This window comes from Temnothorax curvispinosus, unplaced genomic scaffold (assembly GCF_003070985.1).
Source record: "Temnothorax curvispinosus isolate PA1 unplaced genomic scaffold, ASM307098v1 QBEX01007450.1, whole genome shotgun sequence".
Taxonomy (NCBI): Eukaryota; Metazoa; Arthropoda; class Insecta; order Hymenoptera; family Formicidae; genus Temnothorax; species Temnothorax curvispinosus.
In genome coordinates this window covers 80,228-93,853 of record NW_020217230.1, presented here as the reverse complement: position 1 = coordinate 93,853, position 13,626 = coordinate 80,228, and the positions used below count along the sequence as shown (strand labels likewise).

At 41.4% G+C, this 13,626-nt stretch overlaps 1 protein-coding gene across 1 annotated transcript in view; it reads right to left on the bottom strand.

Moving 5' to 3' along the window:
* The window catches only part of LOC112457054 (diacylglycerol O-acyltransferase 1), a 75,616-nt gene that overhangs the window by 29,615 nt on the left and 32,375 nt on the right, over window positions 1–13,626 (bottom strand). The window contains exon 6 of the mRNA XM_025019925.1: window positions 534–683. Within this exon, the coding sequence (XP_024875693.1) occupies window positions 534–683 (150 nt within the window). The remainder of the gene's footprint in view (window positions 1–533; window positions 684–13,626) is intronic.

Here is a 13,626-nt window from a genome sequence, read left to right as displayed (position 1 = left end):
TTGGATGTGTGCATTACCTGGAAGCGTATATGCACATCGACGTAACGATGAAGATTTACGCCGGTCGACTTCTATTCGGGGCGGAAATCCGTTATACGTATGACTCTAACGGCATCGATGGGACGTATTACAGCGTCGTAATATCGTAAAAAAAAGAAAAAAAAACGAAAAAAACCCATGGCATACGATGTAACCACGTAAAAAATAGTCGCTCATGCGTCGGAAATGATATATTCTCGTGCGTGACTATTTTTAGTTTCGGTGGCGAATCACGCGCGGATGGTACGCATAAAGTAAATCATAAACTAGATATGCGACGATGGAAATATCTCCCCATTTTTTTCTTTGATTCATTCCGTCTCATGTGCAAATAGAATTGTACAATATGTCGCATCACGCGTGTTGTGCTACATAACAAGTATATAATGATCATTTATTATGTGACAGACAAAGAAAATGTGGGACGTTATTAATATCGTATATTAATAAGAGATACGTGAAGAAATTACATGTACGCGTTCTTGTATACTTACACTGAAGATTACTATAAGACAGCTGACGTCTCATTCTGCCTTGCGTGGTTTTCTTTCGGTTGCTCAAGCGGCACCACATATTTACTTGTACGTACGACCATAGCTTCAAAAAGAGAGTGGCGTACAGCATACACACGTACATGGCACCAACTGAAACAATACACCGTAAAAATAGCTAGTGTTAAAAGTAAAATGTTTCAAGAATCGCAAAGTTAAATGTTTTTTTCTCCCTGTTTCACGCATGTACGCGCATTCGCTATTCGTTATGAATCTCGCTTAAATTTCAACGGGATATACTCCTCTCTTCTTCTATATATACAGTTCGATATCAATCGCCACGAAATTTCTCTCTTTCGCATGCACGACTGCGTACAGCGATCGCAGATCTTTCCGCAAAGTCCGCAAACGGCAGGCCGCGACTTAATTATCGACGAGTATCATCACTACGATCCTGAGAATGCCCCGTTATTATTATGCGGTGCCAGTAACTGCGGCCGTTGAAAAATGCAGACGCGATGACGAAGGCGTCGCCGTCGGCACGATCCTCATATTTTCCAATATTTCCACCGAGCGTGCCGCCGCGCCGGTGGCCTCCTTCGCGTCCCGGATTGTTCGTATCTTAATTAAATCGCGCCTGCGACCGAGCTATCCCGATCCCGCCGAGGTGGCGAGATTCCGCACGGGCGGAAAGACATAATTCCAACGGAACGAAACTGTTTTACCTTTCGCTTTTGCAGCGCCTGTCCTTATACCTGCATCCCAACTTTCATTTACCTGCGCCAGCGCGCCACGGGTGTCGCTGAAAATTTATATCCGTGTACTCATGCTATTAATTCTTTAGGAAGGCGGCAAGGTAGATTCGGTAAATATATCGAGAAAAAATAAAGCGACGGGATGACAGATTGACGAAGAAGGTGTACGCGCTGGTTCATTCGTTCTGCTGGAATTAGTTTGCAGACTATCGAGCAGGAAAATAACAGATAAACACATCATTGTGCACATATAGTAGTCGGCACAGCGGTGGTGGTACTGGTGGTGACAGCGACGCGATGGCGCAAATCACAATCGTTGAACCGATCGAAAGCGACAGCCTTTGCCACAACGTCGACGGGCTCGACGGCGATAATGGGGAAACGAGAAAGCCCGAAGCAAATATTACACGGCGATGGTATCGTTCGTTAATGTATACATGCTCGTCGGCAACGCACGAAAGCGCTACAGCATTTCCGCGAAATATGCGCCGATGCGTGTATTTGCCGCCCCCGTAGGGTGATGCAGTGGCATGCTAGCTAAACAGCTCAGGTACACTGCAAGGCAATGAAAAGGGGAATGGAGCTGTCCTCCGGGTACGTTCTGACAACGCGAGAGCTGTCCTCCCTCTTCACGATTCTTCCCGTTTTTCTCTCTGACGCTTTTCAGAGTGTCGCGCGGGCAAAATAAAAAATTGAAAACGGTAGTATATCACGTATTCAATTTATTATTTTAAATAAAATTGTATGTCGATATTCATAAGTGCGGGAAACCCTCTAATACGTTTAAAGTGTACATGAACCCTCCGGAGTCCGCCTCGATCCTGTTCGACAGTGCAGCTCCCGATGCATTAGGTGTTCAACAGTCGAAACGCGTCTCGGAACGCGTTTTAGTGCACCGCTCGTTGCCGCTTATGCCGTTTATAGCTTGTCCTCCGCACTTGTATTCGCCTGGGCACACCGGCGACGTCATACAGCGCGTATCAAGTGTTGGTACATGCCGAGGTAATTGCCAAATGTCGTGACGCGCATATACGTTGCGTATACGGTCTGTTGCAAAACGACACGACAGCTTCACCACAAGACTACGATCTAGCTTGAACAGCTCGTAAGAAAGCCTATTATTATTAACGAAATTTACCGTATAAAGTATCGCAATAATTCATTGATTTTAAATATAAAGATACTTTTCGAATATTCAAAAGCGATAAATCTTCTTAAATTGTGAGAGTTGAAAAGCTAAAAAAAGATTCAACTAAATATACATGTATTTTTTAAGATAATATGTATATGTTACTCCATTAAAAAAAAACCGATAGATGTAAGTGTGTAATTTTTTAAAGATTGCTATCCACTTGTTCTGTTTCGACAGGAGAATGTGTTTCTTCGTTCAAAGTATCGGAATTAAACTCGCCAATTCATCTACGCTACGAGCCTCGTTCCACGGAAGTTATTTAGTGCAAACGCGACGGATATCCTTCGTACGTCCCAAAGGTCCGATGGAAAATCGACGGAAAATTACTTTTCACTCTCTGCGAAGTCATTAAATTCGCGTATGTTCCACAAAGTATCGAGTCTATATTTCATCTGGTGCAAAAAAAAGTCAACGAAATGTCCTGCCGATAGTGGCGAGCGAGGCTATCGCGCGTCGATACATCCTACACGGTCGAGACGAATCGACGGAGATGTATTGTGCGCGACGGGCGATAGGGGTGACAGTACCACGCGTGAAAATAGTTGCTCAATTTTCCACAGCAGTTCGCCGAACTGAGAAATTGCCAGTTCTCACCGGTGGACCGCCGCCATTGTCGTACCTCGAAACCCACAATTTTTCGATTCCGCCATCTCATCTTTAATCTTTTTACTCTTCATGAGCATCGTCTCGAGAAGAAGAGCGGTATAAAATGTCCAAGCAAATTCGAAAAATTATAGAATCTTACATCATTGAAAATTTTTGGGAAACCCTGAAAACTCTGTTACGCGCTTTAAATCTCTAAAAGATAGCTTTAAAACTTGATAATACTGAAATTATAAATCAGAATTTTCTTGTTATTTTGGAGAAAAAAATATGTGTGAACTTGCATATTTCCCTTTTATTAATTTATAATATTTAAATAAATAACACGGAATTCGTAAAATTGTTTTGACCATCCACATACATATTTATAAGATCTAAATTCGCTCGATATTCATCCGCGACGCAAAGGAATATTTTTATTTGACACTTTATATTATTTTTCTTTCCAAGTACCACATGCGCTATGAAATGTTACAGCGAGGTAAGAATTCAGTTCTGCGAACGTCATCTGTCTTTGTTTCGCGTTCGCGTTGGCGAACTTTTTAGACATACCTCGTACGAGGTTAAATTAATGTCAGCTCCCGAACGGACGGAAGAACAAACAGCGAAACACAATTTCCAGCGAGACCGCGCTTGGTATAACATTCCCCGGCGAATTTCATCGTGCACGCTTCCGTGCGCTATCCCGGGCAAGTATAAAAGAAGGAGCCAGATCAATGATCAAGACTTTTCCTTACAGAGGAAACACTCGACGACACATTTTCTCGTCCGCCAAGTTCAAGTATCTCGGACTCCTTCGTCCCAAAGTGTGCACGTGAAAATAGTTTCTAATCAAAATGCATCGATTCACATCAGATGTGTCAATAAGAGATAGAGTAGAAAAATAACAGAAAATATACTGAACAAATTTTTAGCAGGAAGACGGAAAAGATATTTAAAAGTAAAAATTATTTGCTATTTTATTATTATCTTAATCGCAAACTTATCATTTCAATGTGAAATTATTACAACGGTTAAAAATATGTAAAAAAAAGAGAGATATTAGAAATATTCTTTAAGGAATGAAAGTCATTTGAATATTGGAATGCGAATCGTACCACATTCTTAACACAAAGCAGAAAATGTGAAAATTCCAGATACAAGAATTCTCCATAAAAGATTTTTACCAATAAAAACCTTTCAAGTAGGTATTCAAAGTGAATATATTTCTCAGTTGCTCAGATATAAAATAAATAAAGTTGAAATTTTACAATGTAATTTAAGATTGTAAAATTTAAAAACTATGCATCCAATTATCAAACAAATATCTAATTAAAATTGCTAGCAGAGATATTGATATTAACACAATCAATTATACAAGTATTAATTATATAAGATTTAAATCGCGTAGTATTCTCTCTCTCCATTCCTCTCACACATTACTTTTCTTTAACGCATTCGATGCACGCTACTAATATACATGCAAATATATTCTGATATGTAAAAAGAGGAATCATTCGATTAAAATCCATCTTCACGCGTCAGTTGAAACGACGCAATCTGTTGGGTTGTTTGATGGCAAGCATGAAAGCGTGTCATAGATTATATTCTTCTTAAAGTGTGTTTGGGATCGTCTCGATCTAGCTTTCATTCTTTATAGCATCGTGCGTATATCTTGTGAGCGAACACAATGGAACCACGCATTAATTTATAGATGCGCGCGCGCAATACTAATCTACAGTGAAACACGCTGAAGAATCTTATCGGACCAAGTAACTCGTTCTTACCGAGAAGCTGTATTTCGTTCTTCGTTTTTCCACGTACCTAAATACATTGATTCCCAATTTGGCCACTATTGCTCCCTAGAGAAGCTCTTTTACTTTCCTCTGCCCTACCCTTCACTTTTTCTCTTCTTCTTTTCTCCTGTATAAATGGATGGGTAAAAACCAGAGTGGTGTAAATCAATTTTTTTTAAATATTTTTTCGTGTGCATAAATGCAATCTGTATACAATATATACAATATATTAAACGCTTAACGTTGCTGGACATTTTTCTCAGTGTAGCAGAAACTAAGAATATAGTTATAAAACAAAAAAAATGCATATATATATTCCGACTATCGTGTAGTACGAAAGTCAAGAGTAAATTGTAGTCATTGAATCTTTTTTGTAAGATGTCTGAAGACTGATCCGATATTTCAGCAAAATTAATTTTCGCACTCACTGCGCGCTGTTAAATAATAAGCTCCCGACTGTTCCTATATGTATAATAAACAAAAAATGCCTGTCACAATTTGTAGTATTTGATAAGCGATGGGAAACGGCAGATGAACGAAGACTAGAATTCATTTCCGTACGACTGCGTGTTTTGTGTCGCGGCGCGGAAACCGTACCTGGGCGGACGCGCGCGCATCCCATTTCAGAAGCCGATATTCTTTCTCCCGTCGATGTAATTCGATTAATTCCTTTGTCAGACGGTATCGAAGCCCGCGTTGAGGCGAACAATGTTACGGCTGCCGTGCGTTTCTGAATCGCGTGCGCATTGCACTTGGCGTGACAACACGTGGATGCGGAACTGCACAGTGCCTGATACATTTCCGTGCCGACGCCGGCGTATAAATCGATGCTCTCGGAAAAAAGGAAGCGGGAAAGGGGAAATGGATGTAAAAAGAGGATCGAGTCGTCTGTCATGGCGAAACGGTATATTTCTGACGCGATCGTAATCGGAGAGTGCCGCGCTGCATTTTCGATTCTGCGCGTTTGTCATACGTCGGCGCGTGAAAATTTCAAAGCCGGCAAAAAGCTTTGCGTTTCGAATTATGCGATCCGGTATTAGGTTCGCGTCCACACGTAAAATGTTAAATTTTACATTAACAACGTCCTGGCGATGTTTAGGAAACGTTAAAAGAGATTACGATTATTGCAACAAAAAGATGCATGATATACCAATGCAAATATATGCGTAACTTGGGGGTAATTATTAAACGAGTAACTCAAACAACACGGCCGTACAACTCCGCTACGAGTTTCTACGTTTTCCGTCGATTTACCAAACGATATATTGTCGCGTATCGGCACACATGTTCTCTGCACTGATTATCACCCGTATGCCGCTGCTTTTTCCACGCTGTCTGATAATTACCAGGCTCGAGCCATTGTCGAAGGAGTCTAATTTAATGCGGTAACGTGAGTTATCTCGTGCATTAATTTAATAAAACAAAACGCAATTAACGTAGGCGCTCAACTTCCGTAAATAAAGGCCGAAATCAGTTTGCCGAGTGAAGTTACGTGTTACAAAATTTCGGCACGTCGAAACTTCACGATGTTTGGCAGGCGTATAATTATGCCGGTAAACGACGGAGCGTATAATTTCGCGCAATGCGTTACCGGGAGCGAGATGTGTCACGGGCATGGCTCGAAGCCATCTCGATGGAAACCGGAAAGCAACATGATAACAGTACTTACAGCTATATCTTGCACTGCGCGAAACTACTTCGCACACACCTCGCGCAATTTCGATTCTCGATTATCGCAACCAACATGCTGTTGGGAAACTGAACGTAAGGCCGCGCGAGAGACTTGTGTGAATATTCTAATACCTATTTATATAAATGTTGTTCTGCAGAATTGCTTACATTTTCTAAATGTCAATAATCTTAAATGGTCCTTTAGATCCATTCTAAACGGATAATAAATTTTGTGATATTGTTCATACATGTTAGCTTGTGCATGCAGCTTGTTATCGACATTTAAATAATAAATTGATTTTTACACATTAGTGAGTATCTGCCGATAAATATCTCAAAGAGAAAGATTTCATACACAATTGATTACAAATAATCGATAACTTTTTTTTTGCTAGAATTAATCAACGACTGCAACCGCGCATTTTCGGGAAATTTAACCAACGTGCCAAAATTAATTCTAAAATGCATTATGCATAAAATCCACGTTTACAGTCATTTGCAAACGTAACTACTAGAGACTGAAAATATGATATCACATCGGTCAAATATTCCTTTGCGTTTGAAATATTAATTCTCCATGATTTATTCCAACCGATTTTTCGGATTTAACTAAAATCCCGACGACAAATTATCCAGTCGAATGTTTATACGCGGCAATTTGGAAGAGTTCCCATCCGCAACTGCTTCGGCGATCCCGAAGAAAATAACTCTCAGGGGAAACTTTGGTTGTCAAATAAATACCTTCCCATCTTTCCCTTTTTGCTCGCATTATACAAGTTACGTAAGTTATAATGGATAGCGCTTCTATTGTCACTTAAAAATATTATTCAAGTGCATATCGATTATAAGACGATCTATCATCGGCACGAGCAGCGTTCTGCGTTACGTTCCCGCGAAGAAGTCACAAACAATTCGCGACGCAACGTAAGTTTCTCACCCGAGCGCCGTGCCGTGCCATGCGGGTGGCAAAGCGCAAACTCTTTATTTTCGACCGATATCCGGCCGGATGCGAGCGATAAATTCTGTTCCCCGATTTGCCGTCTCGGGGGCCTTACCTTTTACATTGGTAACATATATATTTCAGAATCGATCGTCGCTCGTAATTCACCCTACACGCGTAATTCCCTACTTATGTCCTGACGATTTCTTCGCCCGCTCCATCGTTACCTCCCGATCCTTCAGAGCCGTTTCTGATTCTGGCACGATATCCAGTTGGCACGGGGGTGTAATCATCCCGCCGTGCCGTCGTGCGTGAAGAAGGATCTTGGCAGACGGCACGCATTCGTTTCACGCACGTCTACACACGCGTGCGCGCGCGAAGCTTTTGCCATCGATACTTTCAATTGGTTACTCCACCCAGACTTTCCGACAAAATAACGTTTCAATATCACGATTAATTGTAATTATTAATTCTATTTAAAATCATTATCCAATCAATTCTCATTATTCATTCCTATCAAGTTTAATTTGAACATTTAAAAAGAATAACGTATGTATTGTTATTCCACTCTTACGCAATTCACACTGTAGCATTTCAAACTATGGTACTGAAATAATGGGCTGGTACTGATACGACTTTCTGTATCGACTCTCAGTATCACAACGTGATACCAAGTTCTGATATATTGATAAGAACACGCTCTTCTCTTGACAATCGTTGTGCGTTTGTTTCATCAGCGAACGCATACGTGCATTGTCGAGAAAAAGCACAATATCTTTTGCCGGGAACTCAATAAATAATTGCAGGGTACCCAGGCCGAGTATGTATCCTTTAGTAAATGGAAGGATGTTTCTCCTTTGGCAGAGTTGGCGTAAAAGAAAGTCTCCTTGAACAACTAACGCGAGCGCAACGAATTCGTTTTCATCCTCTTCCTCCTCCCCGTTCCACATCCCGTATTTTCAATCTCCGGTCGAAATGTTATTTTTCTGTGACTCCTCGGCACGCTACAACGCGCTTTTATAGTCTCGCACAAGCAAAATATATAATATAATATGAAATGTCATCCATTCTACGTGCTCACAAGTGTAATGCTATTTCCACTTGCAAGGAAATAATGCTCGAATGTTATAATGATCGATTATAAAAGTACCATGAAATGCATTGCTATTATAATATATTGCTCAAATTAATCTCCACAAGTCTCAAAAGTCAAACTAATCGCGACTTGTATAAATGCTAATAAACTAAACACGTGCGAAATTTTTACGATTATTTTATAAAATTGCGCTTGTCATTATTACAAAGTTCTTGACGTAATACAATACAACATTTACGGCTCAAGTGTTAATTGGAATGAACAGAATGAAAAGACAAGAATGTACATCCGAATCGTTGGAGTGACCGCACTTGTGCATTGTTCACGCGACAAATCGTGTCACGGCTTGGCTGCTATCCACAGGATCAGAGACACCATTCGATTCCGCAGCGCGAAACACTCACGGTACGACGTTCTTGGCCTGACCCGAAACCCTGCGGAAATGCGGGCTATTCTCGCGCGAGACGCTCTCGAGACATCCTCACTATGCTACTGCCCGCCTGAATGTTTGCGGCGGAAAAGAATCCTGTAGAATTCGCGAGGACAGATGAACGGCATCCGGCCGCAACTCGCGGGGCACGCCGATCCAACGTCGAAACAATCCGCATGAGATTCTAATTAAACTCCTGATTCCAAGTTTCGAAGAGGACGAACTTTAAAGTAAAAGTAAGGAATACAGAACTTGATAGTTTAAATGTGAATGGTATTTCATATACAAATAGATTCACACACACACACTGTGCTCATCCTCTATAAATTATCCTTCCGGTAGTTCTATCGGATTTCGAATCCGCGCGTTTTTCTCATGTTTGTAATATTATGCAAACGAGTTACGTAACGTGACCTCTATCAAATAACGGAGCGACCTAAGAATATCGAGTTCTGTCAACGTTATAACATCCTGGAGAAAAGATCCACGAATTAAAATTCTCTACTTCCGTAAGATAATAATGTGATATCAAACAATATGTAATTCGAAAATACGCAGTGCCGTATAGCTGTCGGTATTAATATTCTAGGATTATCGCGGGCTACGTGTACTGAAATTTCGACGTGCCTCTCCACGACATTGCGTCGCAAAAGCGGGTTCCCCTCGGCAAACTCGAACCCACGAAATCCGCCAGCGACTCGTTCATTTCCGCAGAATTCCCCACGACATCGAAGTCTCCGTTGTAACGTGCGCAAGCACGCTGTTCTCTCCGTTCGCATTATCCGCGCGAGAACCAATTTCGTAGCCTAATTTTAGCCGGATTATTCCACGATAGCATCAGTACATTACATTCTGTATTCATTGTAATTTTTGTACTGACGCGTAATTCAAAGTAAAACTTAACCCTTGAAAAGAACGTTATTCGATTCCTTTTTCTACTGTGTGAGACAGCAAAAAACTTTTAATTTATATACTAAATTATATTATTAAATTTGTATTATCTATAGGTATGCGTGAGTAAAATTATTTTGCAACTTTCGTCATCACTAATAATCAAAATTAAAGAATAATAGCAGATAAACAGAATTTCGGTTCATCTTCTTCCAAATTAGTTAGAGATTGTCATTTTGATTTACGATAGGTGTTATACGCGTGTGACATCACATGTGCGTAGATATCTTCTTCGCACCATCCAGCGACATTTCACGCTACGTCGAGCCTGCTGCTCGTTTGAAGTCTACAAAATTGGCTGCGCATCTCCGTTAACAGGCTCCGTCGTGAGAGACGACGGGATGAATTCTTGTACCCCCTCTCCCCCAGTTTGCTGCTTTTTTTCTTCTCCCATTTATCTGTATGTATGTACGTAATGTATACGTGTGCACGAGACCTTCTTTTTTTTTAATTTTCTTGTCAAAGACGATCCCGCGATTCGATATACCCGAATCAATATCCGAAATGCGCGGATTCCTCATTCTTCGTCAAAGTAGTTTCGACGACTTGTCTGATCGTTCGCCCTAAAAGTTCTAGAACGAGCTTCTCGAGTTTAACAGTGGCGTTCGAACAAATTAACAGGCGTAACGAATGGACTTTATGGTTCCTTTGAAGCCGGCGAATACGACTACGTGCCCATACCGCGTGATAAAATAGAAGGAGGCTTGAATTAATGCACCCTCGTTTACCGCTTTTATGTCGTATCTTCCTTTTTACCCCTTTTGCTTTTATATCCATGTAACCGTTGTCTTGGATAATTTTCAATAAGGTCGAAAATTAAAAAGACTCGACTTTTTTTTACCTTTTTAATGTAACTATTGATTTCAATCTTCAATAGCTGAGAGACTTCTATCTGATAGGTAAAAGAAAGACTCTCTCTCTAATTTGAGTGACCATAAATTATTCAAAGCTGCTCTTTATACTAAATTACAATTTATTAACAAAACGCTTGTATTGTATTGATTTTTTCTAAAAATTACTACAGCGTCGATTTGAGACTTATATACAACAAATTGCATTTAGAATATCGCTTAAAAAATCACAATTAATTACAATTAATGTTTTTAGTAGTAATTCGATAATGCTGTTTTTAATGAAAATATGTAATTAAAGAAATTGCAAAGTAATTAGGTCAATTAAGCAAAAATACCAACAAGTTTCAGAGAGTCATCATATTATTCATGAAACAAACGTGGGGGAAGTAAGAGAAGCTGTTTGAAGTATCGCTGATTTCAGCGATTCTCTCATCAACTTGTAACTACTACTATGGGTTGAAAGGACACTCCCCAAAGTGCTCTTGAAGATAAGAATCTACATTATTTATCTACGCAGCATTCTCTCCCTTTCTTTCCCCACAATGGCAATGCCCTGATTGCGGCCTCTTCAGCATCACGCTGATTATCGCAGACGACAATCTCGCGAGTCGAGCAACCTCTATGAAAATTTGCCGGAAACAAAGGACACGCCGTTTGTCGACTGCGAAATTTCGTTAACGTCCGTTTTCGAAGCAGCGTGAGATTTTTCGACAAATCACCCGTTCTCCCGCTCCCTCAATTGTATTTACGTACCAGCCCTTCGCAACTTGGCGTAGATGTACACAAACATTCTGATGAGCAATCTTCCACGTCAAGCTTACCACGTCGATCGCACGAACGATGGAGACGCTGGGAGAATCTGATTCACTCTCGCGCTCCTTTGTCCCAACCTGCCCCATTCGTCCCTGCCTAAACCAACAGTATCCTTCAGCGCCTCCGCGCGACCCTTCTGTACACAGAGCCGAGTGTCTGGACGTGCAATTTGTAATTCCGGCGGAACTCATCGGAGGAGAACTGGCTCGCCCAAGAACTGCCGCTGCATAATTTGTAATTCCAAAGAGCACCGGAATCTACGAAGCGCTCGCTCGTGGAGTGATGCGGTAAGAAAGGGTAAGCCGACGATGAGATCGGAGAAGATTATTGATAAAAAAGAGACTGTAAATTCGCACTCTTCAAAATTTCGAGTAATTGTACTTGTACTTTTAAATGCTTTCAATGTTGACCCGTGAATGTATTAAAAAATAATTATTAATAATTATCGCCGAACAATATTCTCCTCGCCGGGAAAAAATGGCGAGCGATGAGAAGCGTGAAATATTTACTGCATGCGCACGACAGAAATTAATCTCAAACAGACTCCTCGCGTTATTCACCGGCAAAAGTTCTCATTTACTGAAGTAGACGCCGGTAGATTAAAGCATAATAACGAAGTAGTTATTCCGCGCGACCCGTCCTCTCTGGGGAGTCGCCGGACGGAGAAGACGAAGGGGAGGTCTCGTCGAATTAGGTAGCGCGGATCCAGATTTGTTATTCAAAATTCGCGGAAAGGCGTCCGCCAGCTCGCGCTTCCGGCTACGTTCGAACGTAATTTCCGTTTCACGTAAAGCTTTATATATACCTTCGCGTATAGCCTTCGTCGTGTTTGTCAGGAAAGCGCGACGAACCTCATCTATCCCCCCCCCCTAGAAACGCACTGCGCATGCATATAAGATGACTCTCGCAAAAATATGTTGTATTTATGTATGTATTTATATGTAGCATCCTCACAGTAAATTTAACGAGCTAAAAAAAATCGAACTGGTATATTGCATTACTGTTACATGGAGAGAAAATGGGAACCGTGAAACTTTATTCGCCTTGTGTCGACCTTGTGTGGAAAGCACGAATCGCTCATCTCTATTTCACGCCGCCTGCATCGAGTTTTTATAATTCGTTTAATAAACATTTCCAACATATGCAAAAATAAATATAATCGTCCAATCGTGGAAACTTAAATAAAACGTCAAGATTTTATTTATTCTTGCCGTCTAGGCGCAATCTCTATATTTCTTATTCCGCAACAGAATCTTCCTCGCCTAATTACTTATTCATGTTAGGATTAACGTTGGCAACGGATGCCGCAGCGACCGTGGAAAGTGCGCGCGCGGGGAAATATCGCGGCATTTGCGTCACGAGACCGTAATAATATACGGCGAAGACATTTCCGTTTCGCGGACGTTAACGCGAGTATCGCGCCCGCGTAAACAAGAAGCGCGGAGAATATACGCCCGCCTGCTTTAATTCGCGAAAGAGTTTCAACCGCGGGCCTTTGTTTCGCGAGACGCGATATTGCATTTCCATCTGGTGGCTGCCACCACGCTGAGATTCTACGGGCTCTTGTCGTGCGCTCGTTACAGCCTTACAATCCCGCGTTACCGGCATATCCGGGAAAGATAGCTCTCCTCGGTAAACGCGCAAACTTTTAAGGTTTACAAATGCACACTCACCTGTCACCGACATGTGCTGAGACTGACGTCGAGCAACGCTCATGATGTAGGAACGAGGCTGCGGCTTCTCGGCAACATGAGCGATTGAGCATTAAACACGTCGCGGCGTCACTCGATTTAGGGCCCGCTCGATTTAGAATCCTTTATCCGTATTTCGAAAACGATGGATTTACGAATTTGTAAATTCTTGTTGCACACTCTTCGCAGCGACCTGTCATGAGCAAGCAGACATATTCGAGCGCACATCATATAATCCGCGAGTTCTAGTAATTCTCCGTCTCCGGCGTCTCCGCGCTTTCAATTTCGCAGCCGATCCATAAATTCGTTCCCAAAGTACGCACTT